The 25,219-nt window shown below is 39.9% G+C and overlaps 1 protein-coding gene and 1 long non-coding RNA gene across 3 annotated transcripts in view; one reads left to right on the plus strand and one right to left on the minus strand.

Annotated features, from left to right (window-relative positions):
• Window positions 1–25,219, minus strand: part of CPPED1 (calcineurin like phosphoesterase domain containing 1) — a 42,783-nt gene extending 17,564 nt beyond the window's left edge. Inside the window, exons 1-3 of one of the 2 annotated variants that reach the window (XM_064152964.1) lie at window positions 25,072–25,219; window positions 14,280–14,498; window positions 214–636 (exon numbers count right to left, since the gene is read on the minus strand). In XM_064152964.1, coding sequence (XP_064009034.1) covers window positions 214–636; window positions 14,280–14,498; window positions 25,072–25,135 — 706 coding nt within the window. In that variant the 5' untranslated portion in view covers window positions 25,136–25,219. Of the gene's footprint in view, window positions 1–213; window positions 637–14,279; window positions 14,499–25,004 lie in introns of both variants that reach the window. The other variant, XM_064152965.1, reaches the window with a different exon arrangement.
• On the plus strand, window positions 9,893–15,145 carry LOC135180500 (uncharacterized). The gene is made up of 2 exons (XR_010304453.1): window positions 9,893–10,062; window positions 14,954–15,145. It is a non-coding gene; the product is annotated as an uncharacterized LOC135180500 (long non-coding RNA).

Here is a 25,219-nt window from a genome sequence, read left to right on the forward strand (position 1 = left end):
TCCTTGCTGCTTACTTTTAAAGACTGGGGGTTTTTAAATTAAATTATTTTAATTTTTTTTACTGTTTAAAGTTTTAAATTTTGTTTGGTGTTTTTTACATCTGATTAGATTCAGTTGGTAATCTTGACCTGGAGGGAACAATGAGCCTTTTAAGCACTAAGTTACTGTGCAGCATAGCCATGAACAAATTAAAACAAAAATCTGAGCAATTACCTGCTTTATGAAATTTTTCCATTATCTCTTGACGAACTGATTTCTCCAAGTTAAAATAATCATGGTCTTCATCTGGATTTCTCAGAAACAGAGGAATGTGCTGAAACACTATTATATGCTTGCATTTCTGTTTTTCAGCCACAGCCAGTTGCTCATTGAGCCACACATCCTGGGCTTGCTTCAACTCGGGGCATTCGGAAGAATCAAAGTATAACTGAGAATTCAGCACAAGAAAGAAAACACCTCCAACCCAAAAGCTGAAGTAGTCATCTCCCCAGTTCTTGCAGTAGTTGTCTATTGTTTCTCTTGTGGGAGTATTGCCAATGTCGTGATTTCCACTCACGAACACCAATGGTATGTCCTGGTCAGTGTTCTTCAGAACGTTCTTTAAATCTTGCTCTTGGTCCTTTCTCCATTGAGTGCCTATGGAAAAAACCCAAACATACTTCAATGTTTATGCTGTCTTCTCCTACCCTCCTTGTTACCTTTTCTTTATGGAGCTATGCATAGTAAGAAAACATTCTGTATTTGATATGATCATGATAATAAGCAGGGATATAGAACACATCTTCATTTTATTATTTTATATCCACTCAACCCTTTCCCTCCCACTTCTTTTCCTCCCTTATCAAATACTCAGCTTTTTTTCTTAACTTGCCTTAAGCAGGGCTGTGGGTAGGAACCAAGATAGCATAGCAGTAGGTGATACAGTGGTCAGTGCTGTGCACCACAAGCTTTAGCAGGCTGATTCTTTTAATCTATAGAATGATGAGGTGGCAAAAATACGCAGCTGCCTCGGATGGTGTTAACAGCTTTACGAGGGCAAAAACCAGGTCAGCTTCTAGTTTATATTTTATGGCTGCACAAAGGAATTAAGGTTGGAGTTGGTGTTTGGGTTTTTTGTTTTTGTGGGGTTTTTTTCATTAGAAAAACTGTTTTAAACTGCAAAACAATAATTAGTGTCTTGTGGCAACAGGTTTGTGTGATGAATACAATTTAATAACGATTGTGGTGCTAATTTCAAAGTAAGGTATTTGTGCCTTTTGCTGGGCTTTCCAGCATCTCTATTTTTATGTGATTATGGTTATCAGGAGTTTGTCCTTGTCTAGGAAGGTTCATCTAATTTCTAGATTAATATACAATCACTCAAAAAAATGAGAAAGGATTTTAAAAAAAGCAGTTATTCTAATGATAGAGGTCTTCAAAATTTTCTTAAGAGTAGTCTTTTCTTATTCATTAATTCAGTTGAACAATCATAAAATTGTACTTTGTCCTGTAAGACATAACATGTAACTAACACAAACCCATTTCACCAATAATAACTGCATCTTTTTAACCAAGAATTTGCAACAGGCTTTGTATAAGAACTCTGAAGTCAAATTTCTAACACACATTTGCACTCAAGTCTATACCAAGCAAGTATTTAAAAACAGTTACAACTGTTTTTGTAACTACACACATATATTACGGACAGAATGTATTAGAGGACTCCTGTAATGTAACTGTAAAAGATTTTCTTCTCTATGCTTCTTCAAAACACTTATGATCAATTCATTGACAAACACTGACCTTTAGTAACTATTATTATTCGTGAAGACGTCAATTCCTTTTTGATATCCTAGAGAAATAGGCTTAATTACCACTTCATCATTGTTGGGGGGAAAACAACATATTCACATTATGTCTCCATGTAAAGACAGATGTGCTATTTGGTATGTGGGGCACAAAGTTAAAATCCACATCTCTCTTGCACTTAGCTGCTGTACAGAATAGAAGATTTCTGTGGCAAAGTCTTTGAGTAACTTGAGAAATAACTGGGCACGTGGTACCCACAGTAGTCTTGAAGATAGCAGCAGAACAGTTTGTGGGGCATGTTAAGTACCAGGACTGTGGTCAGTTTAGGATGTCCTTCCAGTTATGGAAAATATCCTCACTGATCCTAGAAGAATCATGGCAAATCTCATGCCATATAGAAGAGATGGATCTGAAGAAATAAACCACCAAATTTAAATAGACCTGGCACACTTTGTTGTCCAGGGGTTAGGGAGCCTGGCTGAGAAAGCTGCCTTTTCTGCCACTCTCCGCCTCCCTATGCAAAGAAATGGAAACTTCAGGCTACAGCTATGAAAATATATGGGGGTGAGGGGCAGGAAAAGGTGAGGGGGAAAGCTCTATGAAGATTTATGTACTCACATCACACCATCTTAATCTCATGCTATCACTTTGGGAAATTTAGCTAACAGCTTCAGAGTATAAAGACATTTATGCATTAAGTTACGGAAATAATTTGTAGAATTATGCATTCCTCTTCCCAGTGGTGAAATTCAAACTCTAGAGACTAACACTAAGATTAGATTTGTTGACAGCAGGGCACTGGTTCCCTCGTTTAATGCAACATTATTTCTATAGCAACACAGAGACAATGTTCAGTGTTTTGCTGCAGAAAACAGATAGCTCAAAATGGAAAACAAAGTCTCCGCCCAAAAAGTCCACAATATCATACTAAGTAAAGATTGTTCAGGGCAATTGTATCTTGGCTTGACCTAGCAGAAGGCCAAATGAGCTCAAAAGAGAAAAGCCCACGGAGATAAAGGTGGAAGAAGGCTGTCTGTAGTTTTTGGTGTAGTGCTGGAGTGGAACAGCTGGGACACACAGAGTAACATCAGCTGTAGTCCAGCAGCACACTACTTGTGCTACCGTGAGCCATATTACTATGCAGTGCTCCCCTCAAGGAGGTGCCTCCCTCTACAAGTATAAACTAGTTAAAGAAGAAGAGACAAGCAATAAAGAAGGAAGCCACTAGTAAACTACAGTGGTCTCTGCCTTGCCATAAAAATGCATCTCTTCAGTTTCTACCAGGCACAATTAGCTAGTACATGTAATGACTCCCATTGCCATGAAGAACATCTTTCCTTGATGACATGAATTTCTTTGGCTTAAACAGAAGTTTGTTGTGAATAAGTGAATAGGAAAAGAATGTAATGCCAAGAGGTAATGTAAAAAAAAATAATGTGTCATTGTAGGTGTAACTGAAATGAATTTCTCCTCTGTTTATCTTGACATCATGTGCAGTGACAGCTTTAAATCCCAGGCTAGAATATGCTGCTTTTGTGTTAGGTTCTGTAAATACAGTCTCACCCCAAGATAAAGGGCTTCACAAATGAATAGTCCATAGAAAGCAGTCTGGCTTTCATAAAACATATGGAAGCAAGAACTGTTGCCAGTCTAGTTGCCTACAATTTTCTGCAGCTTCCCTGTCTATCATGTTTGAAAGCTGAGCCACGCAAACAGGAGCATAAAGGTGCAATGTCAGTGTCTCTGGTGCCTGACATCTTTCTGTTGTGTGTCACTATTTGTCTAAACACTTCCACTATCTTTCCTGCATTGCTTAAAGGAGTCAAGACAACCTTCCTTGACTTCACTTACTGAAAGAGCAGATTTCAAGAAAGTACTTTGAGAGCACTTTTTGCTTCAGTCAGCAGAATGCACAAAATATTCTGCCAAAGAAATAATGATTTAGCTACTAACCCACAGTTAATTTGGCATTCCACAGAACAGAGTACTTCTATATAGCTTTAAAACCAGCCTGAAGCACTGTTTACTCCAAACCAGATCTCTGTCATGCATACTGATAGGAATTTTTGTGAGAGGCAACTCTTAAGAGTAACCTCCACCAACAGTCAGTTTTCCCCACAAGTATTACAAATGAAACCATATCAATGAACAAGAGCACCCATTTTTCTACTCATATGAATTAGGATAGGGAGAGGAGGAGGTTATAATGCTATTATTAGGTGGTATCCTCAGGTGTTTCAGGGTCAGTGTCAGGAGTACTCCAAGTATTCCCCTCCCAAGGCAAGAGGAGTCTGTCAGGCCCTGTGATTAGGCATGAGCTTGGTGGGAATGGTGAGGGCTTCAGTCTGGATCTCCAATTAATGTCATTGTCTAAGAGATGGAAGTTCTAATGAGGTAATCCAACTTCTTTTAACAAACCTATTGGTCATACATTCACAGAGAAAAAAAGATCATCAGAGGTCAGTTACTCAGCATTGACACTGCATTTCAGAGAACCTCCTACTCTCCAAAAGTCTTCTGAAAAGTCACTTTCAGGGATCAGGGTGGCACAGACTGACTCAGCAGCAGAGCAGAGCTGCTGCAGCTCAACTTGTGATACTGCTGTTTCTGCTCTTCCTAATCCTTCTGTTGGGGATGGGCTTTCCCAAAAGCCAGAAGAGTACCTGTTTGTTTGTTGTTTGCCTGTTCTGCAATTCTTGACACAAGCACTACTGTGTCATGGTTTGCTGCAGGCGTTAAAACAACATGGACCTGACTTGAAAAGTTTGGCAGAAGGGGCTCCAGCTGAGCCAGAGTACAAACTTAGAGCCCAACTTGTGCTTTGCACTAAGTCACGGTGGTATGTTCCTGCATCAGCTTTGCTCTGCCTAGCCTGACGACCAGCACAGGCAGATGAAGCTACACAAGATAAGTCTTCAGCCGATTTAACATGTAGAAATGTAAAACAATCATTTCCTAGTTTCTAAATTACTCAGTATTTCAATGCATCTTGAAAGTGTCCCAAACTCAGGGGTGTTGCAAACACTCAATTTTTAAAAGAAAACACAAATTTTCAGTTTGAAAAAGCTAAGAAGGAAATTGTCTAACTATGAGCTTTATGTGGGCAACACACTTGAAAAGCCCTGATAAAATAACTGCAGCCTGCCTAACATTTAACTCAAGAACAAGTAAGAGCTAGACTGTAGATTAAAATACTCTGTAAAATATCAAATAGAAACATTAACTAAGTCTGGTACAAGCAAAAATAAAAAATGTCAAAACACCACTGATGAGAGTGGAATTTATAAACACATTGGGCCCATTCCTTCTGTAAGTTGTTATATCAGGAGAATCACTCTTGACATCAAAACAATAATTCTTCTTGGAAGCAGTCACACTACTATTATAAACAAACAAAAGAGTGGTTTGTTTATTTCCCTGGGCTTCACAGTGCATCACAATTGCTTGAATCAAAGGGCCTAATTATTTTGGGCACTTTTGTGTTCTTGAGATGTTTGTCCTTTTTTGTTTGGTTGTTTTTTCTTGATTCTCTGCAGTTTTTCTACTCCTTGCCAAGTCACTTAGAAGACCTTCCCAAGTAGCATTCCATAACTTTCTAGTTACTAGAAGAGGGGAGCCCAAGGCTATAATCACAGCATGCTCATTTTGTAAGTACCTCCTGAAACACACTGAAGCCCTACCTCTCTCCCTTTGTAGGACCATAGTCTTCTGTTCAAAACTGGATTGCCATTCATCTCTGCTGTCGTTTTGGATACTTGGCTGTTGGCTCCAATTTAACAGGGCTACAACTAAGCTCCTACATAATCCCTCTAAGAATCTCTCAGCTGAGTTCCCTAGCCAGTAGCAGTCTCACTGCTGTACTTGTCACTTGGAAACCAGCACAGGCCCCAAACCAAGGGTATCATCAAGATCAGCCTATTTTACAGGCTCCTTCTGCAATCGCATCTTGACTGCATCTAATTTTTATGTGCTGCCATAAATAAAAGTTTAACTGAGCTCTAATCTTGTCACATCCCATGACACACAGTTTCCTGTTATCTTTGCAAATGTAACCCAGCATCCCTTCAGAGCATTGATGCAGAAGCTTTCCCACCCCAAAGCTCTGACACCATTTCTTACTGTGCTGTCTTCTTTCCTGGCTTATCAACACAGGCTCCTCTTAGCTGTCATGGCCAAACTCTTACCCTCTTCTCATTTGTTTACAGGTTATCCTCCCATAAAATCCATGATTCTTTCATTGCTTATGATCAGTTAGGAAAAAACCCAAACACTTTCCATTTTTCCTAGGATGTTACAAAAGTGTGGTACTACATAGGGCACTGGCACAGAAAAGATCTTATCAGGCCACCCAGTGAAGCCTTACTGTTGCTCTTGTTGGTCTGTACTTTTTTCTGTTTCTTATTTTAAACTTGCAGGTTTCCCCTCCAGCATTCACCACGTTTCAGTCATAAAACACACTGCACCACTCCAAAGTATTGGATGCAAGAATAAGCTGATCAATTTTACATTAACCCAGTATGGTCATCTTCTGAAATATTTATTTTCTGATTAGCCTGTGCTGTAACAGCTAAAATGTCTCCTCTTTCTTCTTTAGACATAAGTATTTCTAACATTCAAATAGCCTGAAGACGATTTTATGATGTGCAAAAAAGTATTATGATGGAATTTAAAATATGACTTTATTCACTGCTGGACAAACCAAGCACTCAGTGTAACTTACAAAGAACCTCATCTCATTAGTTCCACTGAAAAGCAGGAACTGAAATACCGTAAGCTGTTAGCAACTGATTTCCTCAGTACATTAGAAAGAAGCAACAATCTGTGCTGAGACACAAAAAATGAATACTAAAGAATTTCCACGAGAAAAAATAATCTATTTTTTAACTTTAGGCATTGAAGCCAGAAGAAAACTCCAGTTTCAGCTAATAATTAACAATTACAGTATTAAAGCAATGACAAAACCCCCAAAGTGAACAAGGAATCCTCTTAGGGGATCAACTGCTCCTGGAGTTTTGGTGCATGACATTAAATCTAATGACTGCAAATGCTGACATTATTCTGAGTGCCAGCCACACAGGTGCCCACTTAACAACATAATTCATGACTTCTACTGTTGCACCTTCTGCTGTGAAAATAAGTATTATGCTTCACTTAAGCACAACTCTGCCCTTATCCTTACTCCTAGCTATGCAGATCTGCCACGTCAAGCATAAACCATTACTGCCTTTAGGTCTGCTCTTCTGATGAAACCACAAGCAGGAAAAAAAAACAACCCAACAATGTTACAGGAGTTACAGCAACGCACTTTGTAGAAACAGGTCGAAGGTATGAGAGTCCTGTTTTCAGTAACTCCTCATTTTTAAGAGACACAACAACATTTTAATCTTCAACACCTTTCTTCAAATGACTACCCGTGAGAATTCTACAGCCTTTTAAAGCCTCCATCATATTTTCAGACAAGGAATTACAGCACAACCAATAACTTCAAAACACTATTACCTTAAGTCTGATGCAGCTATCCTCACTTGTTGAAACAGAAAACCCTGCAGTAAGTGGGTACAGTACCTTACAAAGACGTGTCCTTTTCCTGATGTCTGAGCCATTGTCTGTCCTTACAAAGACATCTTTGCAATCAGAACAACTGCAGAGTGACAGGGCAGTTAATATCAGCCAGAATGCCTTACTTAGAATCCTTTGGACTCTCTTAACCTGAACAGTCTTTTGCCAGTTTGTGTCTTCGTTCCACACTCCTGTTAGCTGGAGGATGTTCAGAGAAGAACTTAGAACACAAGCAGGTGATGTGCTACAGACAGAGCAATAACACAGCTTGCTCTGAGCCACAGACAAGAATGGGCAGATTTTCTGCCACTGATTTCCAAGGAAGAAGAAGATCTTTTACAATCCAGACAGACAGAAAAGCCTGGAAATGTGCCTTTGAAAAAGCACACTTTTAAACTAGTAAGACCATTCTAATTACTTCAACACCTACATACCTACACTGGCTTTGTGCAAGTTACTCTTTACAAATAGCAAATTCAAGAAAACAGAGTCAACAAAGATGCTAACAAAATGTATTTACTGTACAAGGTGCCAAACAAGCTCACTGTAGATGTCTGCTCCATGTGTGCATTTTTAAATATTCATAGGTAGGAGTTGAATTGCTAAAGCTGAGAATATGATAGACTAAACTAAAACTCTCTGGGCTGAGAAAGAAGCAAGAACAGAAATTAAAACTGGACTTATTATGCTTCCATCTATATTTATATAGATAAAATGCACAGTGCTTGTATTAGATTTCCAGTACTAGTACTGATACTTGTGCTACAATTAACTACATCTCAAAGATTTTCACATAGAGATTTCTTAGTTCAGCTGTGGACTGGACTATAGAGTATGGTCTAAAATACAAATAAATATATACTTGCTAAAGATTAAATATTTGCTTTTGACAGCCCAGTGGTTTCTTTGCAGTGTGACACTAATGTATTGTCAAACACACACAGAGAATCTCTCATGCTTCCCTACTCTTGGGCTGATTAGAGCAAATTAAATTTCACACTAAGCAGTTTGGAGTCTTTGAATGCTCCATTATGTTTTACTAGAATCAGATAATTACTATAAAATGTTTATTTATGCAGCCATAGTGACATTTCTTGAAATACATGTTACTAAATATTTGACAAATAATGTGCTACTTCCCTACATTCTTAGACTTTGTTAATTAACATTAGCATAAGAGAAGAAAATAGCCAAGAACCTTGCTGCTTTGGGCTCCATCCTACTGAGCATATCAAAGCTTTTGAAAGTAAACAACAGCAAAAGAAATGGATGCAGAAAGTTTATTTAGATTAAGCTACTTTATGATTAGGAAATGAGGTAAAACTTAAACACTGCTCATGTTATTTTAGGTGATAGTACAGAAAAAGCCTCATTGATTAGTCAGTGACACATTTATTAAAGCATCACTTTGCATTCAAGGAATAAACTGTTTACTTATGATTCAGTATAAATGTTTCAAAGCCACTGATTTTGCTTTGCACTTAAAAAGTAAATCTGTGCCTTTTCTGCTTGGTGCAGTATTGTTAACCTCCACCACCAAATACTCAGCATCAGTGACCTGGATGAAGGACTAGAGTATACCCACAGCAAGTTTGTTGACAATGCAGAACTAGGAGGGTGGCTGACACACCAGAAGGCTGTGCTGCTATCAGCAAGACCTGGAGAGGCTGGAGGTGGGTGGAGAAGAACCTAGTGAAGCCCCACAAGGCCAAGTGTAGAGTCCTGCACCCCATACACCAGTATAGATCGGGGGTTGACCCTCACCATGGATGAGCAGTGTGCTCTTGTGGCCAAGGCAGCCAAAGGTATTGCTTTTCTAGATCAAGACCTGCAGACAGTTGCTTCCTCCTGCTGAATTCCTAAAGTTACATAACTATGACTATGTATCTTCTATGTTGCCTCAGCATATGGATCTCTGTTGGATTAAACAGCAGTTGTTGCTCCACTGCTATTCTCTTTGGCACTCTTAAATTCTACAGACAGATATGGAAAACTGTAGCTGTTTCAGTTGCAATCTAGACATGCAGCCTCTAACAGCTGCCTTTAGCTGCAGCCTAATCCTGTCCAGCTCCACAGGTCTGCCCCTGCTTTCTGTCCAGAAGTTCTTCTGGAACTTTTTGTTGTGCTCACACTATGGAAGATAACATTAGATAGCACAGTATAATCATAAGAGTATGTAACAGTCACAATCCTGGAAGATCTTACAGTCCAGCTATGGCCCAACAAAGAAAGTAAGAGATAACAAGCAAAACCAAGGACAATGCTTATTCTACCAGGTAGAAAGCTACTGAACATACAGGCAACACCTATCTAATGGTAAGGGAATATTTTTAATAATACAAGAAGTTAATAAGACTTTGCCATTAGCCTGGACACAAAATTCATACTGAAGTTACACACATTTCTCACAGACTCCTCTACTACAGCATTGCAAACACTTGAAATAATACTGAGGAAAGGCTACAATATTCCAAATTTTCTGGGAAAAAAGGAAAAGCCACTGTAAGAACTGTTTGTATTGGTTTGTTCTTTTTTTGTAGACAATCTCCTGGATCCAGGTGTACCAATTTCAGGGCCACTGCTGAGTTTCAAAATGGCAGAAAGCAGCTACAACTCTGGCAAACGGGAAAAGAACTCCTTGCAGCTTCCTGCCTTCCCCATAGCCTCTTCAAGAAGGAGGAATGCAGCACAAGTAACCCAAGGCAGGAGAGAAAGGTAAGTTTTAAGAAAAACTATTAAAAGTGCCTGAAAACAGTAAGACCACTTAAATATTTTAACAGCTATAAAATTAATTAAAAGGTATTCAAAATAAATGCTACAACAGCAGATCCTAGGAGCGAGTAAAAAAGCATGCACACAAGCAACAGCTGATTGTGTGATCAAATGACAGACAATTGCTTCTGAAGCTAATGAGAGAAAGGAAAGAATGGGCAGGGAAATAAAAGAAGTACCTTGTCAGAAGAGCAGACAAAAGAATTCTTGTATTGGAATTCAGTTTATTTGAAATACAGTCTCCTACCATCACTTACACAGCCCTCTAGATCGATTTCTTCATTGCTAAGGGGTATAAAAAGAAGGTGGATCCTTCAGGTAAGTTGTATGAAATAACAGATGCATGTGGTGTGGGCATGTTCCTGCCCCCCAACCTGTCACCAAACAAAGGAATTCTGAAGGAAACAAAGGAAACAAAACAAAGGAATTCTGATGTTGTATGCACAACATCCACACCTCTGACTTGTCAGGTGCTGTGTGCGCTCAGTTTAGCTGAGCTAAAGATTCCTTCACCAGAATGAAATGTTTCAGACATGCGTTATAAATAACAGCTTGATAGCCTTTAATTAAATAATTATATAGTGTGAAACAAAGGTGGAAGAAAAAATTACTTTGATTTGGATTTAATTGACTGAAAACGATGATGTCAGATTACATAGTACCTGGGCAGGAAATGTGTATTTGAGAGATTATGCCTTCACTTAAGTAAAGGAATTAGTACAAGTATCATAATGTACTTCAGGTGCTGTAATACTCAATTCTAGTGATTTTGATGTATTCTAATTAACACACACACAAATGAATCCAAACCAGCTACAACAAACATTACTTGGTCACTGATCCATTATATCGCACTGCCAAAAGATCAAACTGAAGTTCTGCCAGGGTGTTTTTTATTATACACGTTACTAGAGAGTCTCATTTCATTTAGTCTCTAAACAGCTACATCTTATTAGAGTTAGAGCTAAGTAAAGTTTGCAGGAGACTTGCTGTCTTACTTGTTCTTTCACCCATATAAGCAGGGCAATTAATGAAAAATAATTAAGTACTCGGTCTAAAGCTACATCACAAAGGACATTTCTGGCTAGTGCTAATGCTTATCAAGTTACTGACAGCAGTAGCATCACTAAAAAATGCAGTTAAACATTTTCCCCTGGAAGAATTCAGCTACATAAAAATAGCTGCTAGATACTCAGCTACACAAGTCAGTGTTTCTCCATGTTTCACTCTGTCTCAGCAGGGTGACCTTGGCTGCAAACAGCTGAATTCAATTCTCTACTGTTGTAACAAATGCTGGTGAAATGCAGAATCTGCTTCCTGAACAGCAAAGTGCACTCCAGGTATACGATGGAGAAGAAAATAGAATACTTCTTGTTAAACTGAAATGGGAAAGACAGGCAAGAAAGCTAGCAGGCAGTTTGCCATAATTGTGGAGGGAGCTCTTCGATGGACTAGTGGACTCACTAGGCTTGTGGAGCCTAGGAGTCTGGATTACAGGGGAGATCAGCCACTAAGACTGGGGTTTCGCTACAGACCACTCAACAGGGGCAAAGAAGCAACTTGAGAAAGTCTACAGATCATAGACCCTGGGTCTCCTAGAAGACTAAGCTACCTGACACCTTCTGACAACAGTGGGTCAACTAGGGCCCCTTCTCCTACTACAGAGGGTTCTGAAACTAGCAAGGGGCATGACAGGAAGCAAAAGCTTCTGCTATTGCTTTGGCAATAAAATAATGAAGAAAATACAGGGCCACTGATGAGAGAAGCAGTGACGAGTGACAGGTACTCAGTGCTTCTTTTGCCTGTTTTCACTGATGTTTTCTCCTAAAGTTAAAGAGTAGAGGAAATATTGGTAGTGAAACAGGATTCAGACAAGTATCTGCTGAAAAAAAAAAATCAACCCAAGCAAATCCATGGGACATGAAGGGATGCATCCAAGAACACTGAAAGATCTGGCTGATGTCACCGTGAGACATCTCTCTATAATCATCAAAACACTGGATGATCTTGGAGGTCTCTTCCAACCTAGTTGATTCTATGATTCATTACAGAACTAAATGGGTGAAGAGCTGGCTGGATTGTTGGGATCAAAGGGTACTGGCTAATGGAACAATATGGGAAGTCTCCATAAAACAAAGCAGAAGGTTCCAACTTGATATGAGAATAAAGACTTTTAGAAATAAATCTGCAGAGTTTTAGGAAAAGGCATTACCAAATCAACAGTATTCTGTATTCTGCTGACTACCATTTTTGCCATACCAAGTTACTGTACACTAATTTAAGGCACACCATTGCCTTCTTTCATGATCACAGTGTAGCTAGGTGTGAGCAGCAAGTTTAGAGAAATTATTTTCAGTAACACAGTTCACTGTAAAGTATTGCTTAAATTCATTATTATGTACCACAATATTAGTGCCACCAGGAATAGATACACTATTCTTGATTATGTAATCAAGAAAAAACTTCTGGAAATAATATTCAGAGTACAAACTACTTTTAATCAGCAGCTAAATACCAAGATACTGGCACTGATTACTTCGTTGCTCTAATGACATCTGTAATGGATTCCAAGTGCTGTGCCTGATTGCTTCCCAGCTGATCAGGATTCTGTTCATAGCTTCTAGCTGCTGGAAAGCTGAGATTTCTTGGAGTTCCTTTGCAAAAGGCTTCAATGCTGCTTCAGTATGTTCTTTAAAACAGTCATCATAAACTTTTTTAACTTAGTACTGCATGATAAAACATACTAAGAGAGGGAAATCTGCAGCTTCCCCTTCTCTCCTTTCTATTGACAGGTCTTGATTATAAAGCAGTGTAATCCAAAGGACTGATAAACACCGGCAAACTGCCACGGGCTGAGTTGAATCTGCTGATGCTATTCAAGGCTATGCTGCCATCATGTCAAACAAGAAATTATTAATTAAAATACTCTGGCTCTAGTTAGGTAATCACACAATCATTTAGGCTACAAAAGACTCTTAAGACCCTTCTGGCAGTTTCTTGGAAATTGCATGAGGCAGCTTCATATATTTATATATACAACACACACATAAATGATCCATTCAGCTTCTCTTTCATGTTTGTTAGCAAAATGCATTACACAGTAGATTTCATCAAGCTTACATCTGCTGGCTTTTACACCTTCCTGCTCTGTCACTCAAACTGTGTTCTGGTCAAAAGGAAGTCTGTAGCCTATAAATAATGTCAATCAATTTGACAACTAAGGTTTATAAAATCCACTTTGTAGGACACTGAACAAATTAGTGAAAGATCTCTAACATGCTCAGAACCTTGCTGTGCAAACGAGAGCCAGGAAGTACAACCTCAGATGCAAGTGGAGCGCAAACCTGTATGGTTTGCAAGCTCACCTAGGGGACTGTCGTGCCATCAGTTATGTAGTAAAGGCAGTTTGCAGCTCTTCTTATCAAGACTAAGAGATACAAGACACTGCTTTGATCTGCTTTCCAGACCACTTGTTAACATCACTTTTTCTTTCACTTCCAAGAAACACATTTATCTTCTTAAAACAGCAAATATTACCAGACTGTTTGAAAGTTATGTGTCAAATTTTGTAACCCACCCCTCTATAGAGTCTGTTGCTCCTCCTCTGATTGTATATAGAAACATACTGATTCCCGTGTCACACCCCAACAGGACAGAGCACTATAAAGGTCAGCAAATTCAGGTTTTAATTTTAAGACTTTAGATACTGAAGCAGTTGAATTTATTAAGCACTAGATAGGCAGAGAATTCTCTGAGCTTCACCCACTTCAGGTACTCAAAAAGTCATAGCTTTTTTTTGTTATTTTCTTGCTATTGTTTTCCCCCAATGCCTAGAGCCCCTGTTTGCCTTCTCAGAGCAATTGGTTTTTAGGAGAATCAATTATAATGTGTGTTCCTGGGACTTGCATTTCAAAGAAAATTTCCTCAGGCTCAGTGAACAAAAGCAACTAACAAAAGTACATTCCCAAAGTGAATTATACTGGGAGTCAGATGAAGAAATCAGAATAATGTCTCAAGAATCATCTACAATCACAGAATGGTAGCATACCAAATCCTATGAAATATCACGAACTGAAAGAAACTACATTTGCCTTGCTGTCAACCTGAAATATGAAGAATACGGAGTTGCAATTCCCATTCTACAGTTTTAATTGCCTTACCTGGCATTCCATGGATAAGGTCTCCACACAACACAAAGAACTTGGGTTTAGGGTTTAGTTTGTTAATGGCCTGCACTGCTTGTTCTGCTAATTTGATTTCTTCCTCCCATTCATCATCTCCATTTTTAGTGTCTCCAGTTGCCCAAGCTTTCATCAGTCCAAACTGAGGATCTGCGCCTTGGATGAAGTAGAAGGGCCCCTTCCATTTGTACTCATCATCTAAGAAGAAAAAAGACCCCCCAAAAATAATGTTAAGCACTAGAGAATCTTATAAAGAGAATGAAATTTCCATGCATCATTGAATTGATTGCTCTTCACCTAAGTAAGGTCAGGCCACTTCAAAGGAAGTACAGAATTCTGTAGTCATTCATATAGGATAGAGGCAGAAGTACAAATTTTTTCTCTAATGGGTTGCTGCAATAAAAGTACATTAATTTAATTATACCATATGGTAATTACAAACTGATTAGAGGAAAAGTGAAGACTTCAGCAATAGTGCTGGAAATGAGAAGACTGTAATATAGCACAAGTGCACAATGCTGATTCTTTTAAGACTCCAATTACTGCTTCTTTAATTAACAAGTTAAAACATACACAACACATTTCACTTTTTATAGCCAGACTCATCCTTAAATTATTAAGGAGTTAAATGCCTTTTGTTCTTATGCTTTTAGAGAGATGCTGGATGTAGGCCAGTCTTTGGAGTTGAAGTGAAGCCACTCAACAGGACAAGGTCAGCAAACAAAATCCAGCAACATCAGAATTAGCAGCAAGACAATAGCTCCTAAGACCTACAATAATAGAGGTGAGAACTCAAATCTTCATTGGTAGTCAGCACAGAGGGTGTAACAGAGCTCATCCTCCTACAGTTCTCTTGTATACTTGTTTCTCTTATTCTGTAGCAGCACAAAAGAAGTGGGATACACAACACTACAAGCACATTAGAAAAAAGAACACCAGGTAAATATAGCTACACTTGGCTATAAGTTAAAAACAAACTTGAGTATCCTATTTCCTAGACTTATGTCTCAAGACAGAATTGAAGTACAAACATGAGTACACTATGGTTTCCCCAGCTGTCTACATGCATTCATTTGTGACCAGAGGATTTCGGTTTTGGATTAATACATGCAGTATTATTCGGTTTTATTAAACAGCATTTAACTGTTAAAAACCTCACTGACTACACCAGTCTCTACTTGAAGTTAAAATAACAAGGCAAATTATTTAAAATGATAATCTGTAAATATACTCATCTCTCTCTGATGTGAAACCTCGACTTGAGGTTAGGCTAATCTAATAACAGCAGATAAGCATATAGCATAGATTTACTTTTGTTTTTTTCCCAAATGATCTAGATCATCTTATTTTGCAAGAAGGGGGGGATGGGGTATGCTTCTTTCAAGAAAGTTTAGAAAATAGAAGAGCCAAAATTCCTTTCTTGCTCCACTGGCATGGATAGGCTGGAGTGAGAGAGAAGGAATGTGGGCAACTTCCAGAAGCTCTTTGCAATTGTCATTTGTTGCTATAGCATCAGATCCTTTTGAAAATATGCAAGCTTCCACAAGCTTCAGTTAAAGCAGCACTTAATTTCTAAGCAAAATTATTTATACTCTGTTAACACTGCCTGTTGGTTCATACCAGCATTCCCTTGTTCTAAATAATAATCATGTATTTTATAGATAGGAACTTTTAGCTATTTAATAACTTTTACTTCTAAAATTGATTTTATTTTTCCAGTTGCAGGGAAGTGAAATGTTCCATCTATCCATGGGTTGACAATAGAAACTTTATGGAAGCAGCTGAGTGACACAAACTAATGCAGGGTTTTACTTTATGTCTTGCATGGTAAAATATGACTGCCATAAAAAACAGCTTACATGCTGCATCAAAGGCATTGTTTGTGCAGAGAAAGCTATAGAAAAAAAAAGAAGGAAGCTTGCATCACAAATCCTTCATGACCTATAAAAAATAAATATGGAAAAATTAACAGTCTGAAACAGGAGCTTGTACTGGAGGAGTGGCACCATCCTCAAACTCGTTAAACACAGAAAAAAGCTCAAATGTTTGAACAACATAGTAGGATTTTTAACACCTGTCTCTTTTGCAACAGCTCAGGTCACATTAGTGATAATCAATGCTGAGCAAAATCTACTAGTTTTGTATTGATTACTCTGAACCAAGTAATACTGACCATAGTAGCCCAAGTTAAATAGAGACACTATCTATTTTTACAGAAACTACTCAGTAAAGACAGCTTGTCTTCATTTTAAAAGGCTCTGTTTCCCTTTTCAGAGCCCTAGGGTGGCCAAAGGCAGATGAAGCACCTGCAGCCAGGTTGCTGTCAGGCAGGCTGACTGGCACAGACAGCAGGACTGGAACAGGTACCAGGTTACAATGAGCTTAACAGCTACCTGAAAGGATATAGTGAAGAAACTGCTGGTGGTCTCTTCTCACAGGTAAATAGTGATAGAACAAAAGGGAATGGCCTCAAGCTGCACCTAGGTAGGTTTAGACTGGTCATTAGGAAACATTTTTTCACAGCAAGAGTGGTCAGGCATTGGAGTGTGCTGCCCAGGAAGGTGGGTGAGTCACCAACCCTGGATGTGTTTATAAGTCATTTGGATGTGGTGCTTCAGGATATGGTTTAAGGGTGAACTTTGTATACAGAGTAGGGATAATGGCAGCACTTGATGATCCTGAGGGTCTTTTCCAACTGGAATGTTTCTCTGATTCTGTAACCTATGCAGGAGAGGTCTGGCAATCAGATGCTGCACTGTCAGGGAGCAAGCACAACAAAAACAGGTTGCCAAGCCAGACCAGGCTATTCTAATATATGCTTCATGGAGTGTTTTATTTCCTGCCTTATAGTCATGCTAGTACAGTAGCTGCCCAAGTTTTAAGTACATGAATGTTTCCAAGACTGTGCACAGATGTACTGGTTTGAGTGGGTGAGTGATGGTCATGTGAGGCAGAGAGAGAGACACTGATAAGATGAATTTGAAAAGAGAAGTTTAGTACACAGACAGAAGTGGCAGAAGAAAGAAAAAAACAGAAGATGCAGGGGTGGAAGTGAAGAAGAGTGGGGGGAACAGGAAAGAGATAGGAGGTGAAAAGAGAAAGGAACTGAAAATGATGCAGAGGTATATGTTATATTCTCCTGTAGGAAAAAAAAAAGGAAAAAGATAAACTGAAAAAAGCAAAGCAGGGACAACAGGAGAGATCCAGAAACTTGGGTTACATAAATAATATTTACTTAAAATGTTAATCAGCTACTCTTAGTTAAATAATGAAGTTAATGGCTATTTTGTAGTATTTGATAACTTCCTCATAGTTAAATAAGAGTAAGGTTGAATAGTCTGCCTTTGTCTTGTGAAACCAAATTCTGTTAGCTTATTATTTTCTAATGAATATTACTGACTTAATTTTAGTACTTTGTTCCCCATAAACCTCAAAAAAAGGGAGCACATTAATGTGTGGACATACAGCTATGTACTATAAATAAGAGCTTAATGTAATGAAAAGAGTTGTACTGATACAACACCACGCGTGCATATTTGCACCTGCACCAACTCTTAAGCCTGTTTTGAACTCAGCCCATCCAGAAAATAAGTCTTAATTGCCCTCACCCGCCTGTTTGCAAGATCTGTTTCCTTATCTGTGCAAGGCAGAAAGTCAGTCCAGCTAAAGTTTAAAGTCCTGCAACTAGTGCAAGTAGTTTTGCTTAGAACTCCAGGAACGGACCTGCATGAGTGCGCTTTCAACAGAGAGGGGGGCAGCAATGAGACACAGAACGCAAAAGCATCTTACACCACCACAGATCCACAAGACTTTTGCCTAACGGTTCACAGTTACATGGTTTTATTAATGGACAGTGTTCAGATCATAGAATCAACCAGGTTGGAAGAGACCTCCAAGATCAGCCAGGCCAACCTAGCACCCAGCCCTATCCAGTCTAAGTGCCTCAGCCAGGCTTTTCTTGAACATCTCCAGGGACGGTGACTCCACCACCTCCCTGGGCAGCCCATTCCAATGCCAATCACTCTCTCTGGGAAGAACTTCCTCCTAACATCCAGCCTATACTTCCCCCGGCACAACTTGACACTGTGTCCTCTGATTATTACCAAAATTTCTGTACCCTATTTCTTTCCCTTTACAGCTGCTTTTTAGCACCCTCAAGCAGAACAGGCACTGTAGGCCAAGATAAGGAAGCTCATCTGCTTAAAGTCACACACCACAAAAAACATTTCATTTTGACTTTGCACTGAATCATAAGAAGAGTGCTCAGACAAACCTTTCTGTTGCTATGCTAGGGGAAATGTCAAGGTCTGGCAAAGGGTTAGTAACAAACAGCATCGGGCATGAGTGGTGGGAGGGGGAACAGCTGTTTTTGCAGTGATCATGTTGTCAGGATCCAGGTTCTGCATGTTACTCCATAAGGTTTTGATTAAGTAGCAGGCACAGTTGATATTGCCCCTTCAAATGTAGCAAGCAATTACTTTTATGGGAGTGACATCAAAAGCATCCTTCTCATTAGGAGTTTCAGTTTCCAAGCTCTTAGATGAGCTAGGTAGCTGTATTAGACTAGGCAGGAAAAGCAGAAGAGGACTCAATAAACAACTTCTTTCTGCCCTCTCCCTTGCATGACAAAATTGCACGGAGCTGAGATTGTCTGCAAGTTGATTTCATCCCTGTGAGCACAGAGGTTGATTGCAACTCTGAACTTACCACAGCAGTATGCCAGACAAAACTCAGCAGGTTTCTCAGATAATTGATATACATATAGCTGTCCATTTTCAAGAGACAAGTAATGTCTGTGGAGCTGCTCTTCCACACTGAGCCACACAAAACTGCTATCCCAAATATATTTTGTTCCTAAGCCCTCCTTAAGAGCTGCACAGTTGACAGGCATAGAAGTCAAACTTCAGAACATCTTATTATGCCTCAGTTTCAATAGTTTCTCACTCTTTTTCTGCTCCCATGCGCGCCAAAGTACAGCACAAGGATCAATGCAATGTATTTTTAGTACCATATGCTGAAAATGGTGCCAGCTTCCAATTTTATCTAAGGATTATTCTGTGAAGGGCCAAAGTAGTCCGTTAAGAATTCACAGGAGAAAACCTCAGGCATGCACTGTGATTACGCACAAAAGCAGCACTTGAGTGACCTAGGTGGGATTTAACCTGTGCTTCACCATTTCTAGAGGACAACAGCTAATATCTTATCACTTCTGTTTTCACGGTGGGATTTTAAGTACATAGGCTGATTTCAACAGAACATTTGTTTTCTTCTTCCTCTACAATTTATGGCATTTCATGGAAACGAATCAGTTACAAAATGTTAACTCTTGTCCATAGTCTCTCTATAGGCACCAGGCTATCAGAGGAGGATGATCATGGACACACACCTATTGTGTGCTCAGTATATCATGGGCAGTAATAAACTTAAATACCTCATTTTCATGTTGGGTTTGCCAAGGAAATTAATGTAACTTCTCTGGAAGATCATAAAATAGCAGAAATAAGTACACAGTTTCCTGCCCCTGAGCTATCTCTGTCTACAAAGTGTGCCTGTGACTCTTTTTCTAAGCAAAAATTGGACAAGAAGCACAATCTTGTTTTTCTAAAGAAGCTATAGGCAGGAGGGAAAATGGAATCTTTTAAGTGAAGGCAGTATTTATACATTATAAACAGCAGGAAATACAAAAAACTTTTTCCTTTAAAGAAATTTGCTTTCATTCCTCAGAGTCCTGGAACAGCTTGAAAAACGATAAAAGGACTCAGATTAAATCTTAAGTAGTTCCCTGATTATTATTAAAACATTACATGCAATTATGGCTTCAAAGCTGCCATCATTACTGTCCAAATACAAAGATTTCAAGCTCATGGCATGTGCATTCCTTTCAGTTGTATTCTCCATGTGTACCTGAGACTACCAAAGATACGACTGATGAGGGTTCTATTGAAAGATCAAGTCAACCCATTATGGAATGTGCATTTTATGCTTCAGTGAAAAAAAACACACCACACAACTTCAAAACATGAATAAAAATTTATTTTCTCTCTGAAAAGTGTAACTACTGTAGAGATGAAGTATAGTGAGGCTAAACTACAGAGAACATAATGTCAGTAGAAACACTGACATAATGCAAGTTTCTCAAATAAATTAGGCACTGCTCCTATTTTTAAAAGAGACACTTTTAAACTTCTTAGATAACTATCAAGGTAGGAAATGCCCCCTCAGATACAGTTTATTTGTACTGAGGGCTACAGAATGCTAAACTTAAGTCATGTCTTTATGCCCGCCCCCAAATTTAACATGTAAACTCATTACAGAAACCTTACAGCCCAAGATTGTAGGTGTGAAGGGGGGTGGCTTGCATAATGACAAGGTGAAGTCACAGAAAGTTGCTCGAAACCCACATAAAAAATTGTCTATTTCATATGAGTTGGAGACCATATTGGGAAAGAGATATGCTAGCTGGGACACAGTTCTGTTCAGTGCTCAATAATATTAACATGGAAAAGCTGTAGAACAGTAACTGTAATGTGCCAAGATGAAACACTCATGTGAAAGCAAGAAAAAATTAGAAATCAATTGTAGTTGCATTTAATGTCAAAAGAAGGCTAATGATATATCATCATGATGCTTTTTAAAAGTGCAAAAATCCTTGCAGGCAGCATGGAAATTATTCAAACACATTCTCTCAGAGGCTCAGGCCATATGCACAGTATCTACTAAGAACTTCTGAAAGACTAAAAAGAAGCCAGGCTGACTAACCATCATAAACAGCAGCCACTAGTAAGAGCAGGATGGCATCACTCAAAAAGCCTAAGCATCACATAAAGAAAACTGGAAAGATTTTGCATACTGGAAGGTGTATAAAAGGTCCAAGAAGTCAAGCTGAAAGTGAAGAACAAGTGAATTAAAATCTGAAAACTAATAAAGCCCTTTTTAGAGAAGTTAGGAGCAGGTAGCCTACTAGACACTCACTAAGGCTAAGAGATGTTCCAGACATGCAAGATGCACACAAAGATAAAGGTGAAGCAGAACAACAATGCCAATTTCTGTATCCATGTTTATTGTGAAGGAACACATGAAGATCTAAGGGCAGAAGTCTTCCTTACAGACAGAGCACCAGATCTACCTCAGATAAAAATCTCAAGCAGATGATTCAACAAATAGATATGAACATTAAAAAAAAACATGTACCCACTGAAGAACTCAAAAGCAAAAACCAGCCAAATCCTGGGGAGTTAGCTGATGCTTTTAAAAACTGCCTTTGCAACAGAGGAGCAGGAAGATGGCCAGTAGCACACCTACATGTAAGTGTTTCCTGAGCAATCTAGTATAGACTGCAAAACAGGAAATCTGTACAGACAAGTTAGGGGAAAGTGTACAAAGGCAATAACTACTGGGCTTATGGATTCTTCAAAGAGAGTATGGACAGCCCTTACACAGACAAGGGAAATCCACTTGAAGTTGTCTCCGAGAGGTATCTGAAAGCTGCTCACTACAGGTTCTTAAGGAAGCCAAATTATCTTGAAAAATGGTTAGAAAAGGAGAAACAGATAAGAAACACACAGATCCTACCTGAATCTGTACTGTGATCTACACTGTTCAACACATTCAATACAGTCTGTAACAACAATTGGAACAGTGTGGAAATCTGCTAAAATGAAGCCATTTGGCAGTGCAAAAATGAGGCTTGGTTGAGAAGCATCAGAGACTTCATTAAGCAGTAACTGTGCAAGAAAGTAGATGAGCTTGAATACAGAAAAGTGCAGGATTCTGCATGTTATTAAAACACCATCAATTTCACAGAAAACAACACTTCTAGCAAGTGCCACAAAGAAAGGTTACCCTAACGTTCACTAATAGAAAAAAAGCACAGAAAGGAATAGAGAACAGAGCAAAATAAAAGCCATGAGGAGCAATTGAATAAGCTTTAAAAGTTTGCATAAGATTGGTGAGAGAGGCGTAACAGGAACAGAAAATCACATATAGAAGAGAGAATGCAAGTATGCAGTTCTGGTTATCTGCCTCTTTGACACAGGGGTTTCAAAACCATCAGCTAAATCTAGCTAAAGACAGGTTCTAAAGCCAACACTTCTTAAATAGTTAAGCTGTTTAGTTGTTTAGTTCACTGAAAAAAGGTTTCTCTCTACTTTCACAGGAATTCTTTGCATAGTGTGCTACCGGCATACTTGGGACAAAAAACCAACCAAACACACACCCAAACCCAACCCTCAAACCAAAACAAAATGCTCCATGACATTTTAGAAGTGGTAAAGACAGGATTTACTGAAACAGTCTTGTTTCTTCACTAGTATGCTTCTAATGTACAGTTTCACACTGTTAGAAAAACAAGGGAATTAATAAAAAGGCAAAGCCAAAGCATACATAGGGCTCTTACCAACAGAGTATTTATGTGCTCTTTGCTACTATGCTTTGATTACATGGATAATTCAGATCCCTAACCATGAGCTTCTGATGCACACACACCACATGTAAGAATAGATTAGAGCAGGTTACAGGTATAATTACCACATAATGTGATAGCAGATTGAAGAAATTGCTATTAAGGAATAGAGTGTGGAAGAATGATTTTTACAGAAAAGGTAGCAAGCAAAAATGGAAATTAAGCTCTCAGTGGTAACTCTCACATTTTAAAAAGAAAATGTGTGCCAAGCCATAGCAGCAGTAGTAAATATTTTGTGTGGCTACCTGTTTAACAGGAGTGAAACCTAAAGTGTGAGGAAAATGACAAAATCAGGGGTGACCTCAATGCTGTCTACAACTACCTGAAGGAAGGTTATAGCCAGGTGGAGGTTGATCTCTTCTCCCAGACCACCAGCAACAGAATAAAGGGACGCAGTCTCAAGTTGTGCCGGGGGAAGTATAGGCTGGATGTTAGGAGGAAGTTCTTCCCAGAGAGAGTGATTGGCATTGGAATGGGCTGCCCAGGGAGGTGGTGGAGGCACCGTCCCTGGAGGTGTTCAAGCAAAGCCTGGATGAGGCACTTAGTGCCATGGTCTAGTTGACTGGCTAGGGCTGGGTGCTAGGTTGGAGTGGATGATCTTGGAGGTCTCTTCCAACCTGGTTGATTCTATGATAACTCATTTTCATCGTAAACTGCAAGAAAAATTGCCTAGGATTTATCAGCCCTTGGTTCTTAGTTGAGTTTCTTCCCCCCTGCTTCTCCCCAGTGATTTAGTTATGAAAATGCTGTGCTGAACTTTAGCCTCTTAAGTAAGAGATAAGTAAATTATTCACCAAAAAAAAAATTGTACCCAAAGATGGCAGCTGGACTATGATAGCCTTTCAAAGTCCTGAACAAGATTAACAACAACCAGTTGGTAAGAAAAGCTTTAATTAATATATAAAGAACACCAAACAAGGACACTTCAGGAGAAAGAAACACACCTGGAAAACTGGTAACCTAAATCACAACTTAACTTTTCTTCCATGTTCAAGAAAACTTTCAAGAAGTACTTTGATAAAGCTTTTGTTCAGGAATTCTTACACTCCTGTTGAATACTCCTTTTGTTAGTTTCATCACTATACAGTTGATGTAACTAGATGGCTTGTCTGCCATCTGTCCTTTCAACAAATGCTAGGCATTCTGTTCCAAACCTACCACACCATCTGCAATTAATAAGTTGCCAGAAATGCTGTATGCATATACTTCACATGCTTGGAGTTGGTGATTTTTATTTGGCAACAAGCAAAGCCAAATATTTCCAATGAAACTCAAGAAAATACCACTAAGTTGATGGGACCAAACAGCCTTGCCCACATCACCAAACCAAGGCAACTTGTAATTTATAAACAAAGGAAGTAAAGTACCTTCCATGCATGGCAACAGGAAAACATTTCTTGTTATTCACCTGAAAAAACTAAAGCACAATGTAAAACCTCCACTGCCGGGAGACTTCTACACGTAGATGTTCACCACACTTCCCTGTTGGCCCAGCCACAAGACAAGAAACAGCAGTCAACAGGTAGCTGGCATCTTCGGCTTGGCAGAAGCCTCATTGTCGTATTCACCTGAGAGGAGGTGAAGTCTAGAAGCAAGTCTCCCACGGGGCTGACTTACACTCGAGCATTACTAGCCAAGAAGATTAAATGTTTGCAGACCTTTAAGAACCTGGGATCTTCCCTAGTTGCATTATGGCACACTTGCCCTTCATTTGAGTGCCATAAGCAATGAGCTACCTATGACCTGTTAGTTCAACGCCGCAGGAACAAGCGTATGACGGCACGCCGTCGGCACCAGCGGTTTCACCAGCCAAGCAGATCACGTTTAGCCACACTGACAAGCAACTCAAACGACTCTGGTGTTGGACACTGCTGGCGTTCTCACGGCAGCCAGAGCCAACTGCGCTATGGACGCGCGGCGTGTCGGACAGCGAGGGCCAACGCTCCAACGGCCTCTGCTCTCCGGTTAACGGTCAGGGGGCCCTCGGACGCGCCTCAGCATGGCACAGGGCAGCGGGACGCCACCGCTCCGCGGTCAGACGAGCCGCACGCCGAGTGCCGCTGGCTGCCCCGAGTAAGGGGCTCCCTGTCACAGGCTTCCCGGAGCCGGCAGATGGCTCAGGGATCTTCCCTAGCCCTTCTGAACGGCTTCCCTACGTCTCCCCATCCCTAGTAGTACGAGCTCCTCCCGCTGCCACCGGGGAAAGCCCCGGGCCTCCCCTCCGTACGCCCCTCCCGCATCACCTGCGCGGCGGGGAAGAGAGCCCGCCGGAACCCGCAGCCCTGTGCCGAAGTTCCGCTCGGCGCGTACCTTGGCGGAAGGCGGTCAGCGTCCTGCCCCGGGCCCTCAGAAACACATTTGCCTCAGCTGCCATAGCTGCCACCCGCCGTGCGGCCGTTGGCGAGAGCTGCCACTTGGCCCGGGGCCGGGGAGGGGGCGGGACCGCCTCCGCCGGGGG

Source organism: Pogoniulus pusillus, chromosome 13, assembly GCF_015220805.1.
Source record: "Pogoniulus pusillus isolate bPogPus1 chromosome 13, bPogPus1.pri, whole genome shotgun sequence".
NCBI classification, from domain to species: Eukaryota; Metazoa; Chordata; class Aves; order Piciformes; family Lybiidae; genus Pogoniulus; species Pogoniulus pusillus.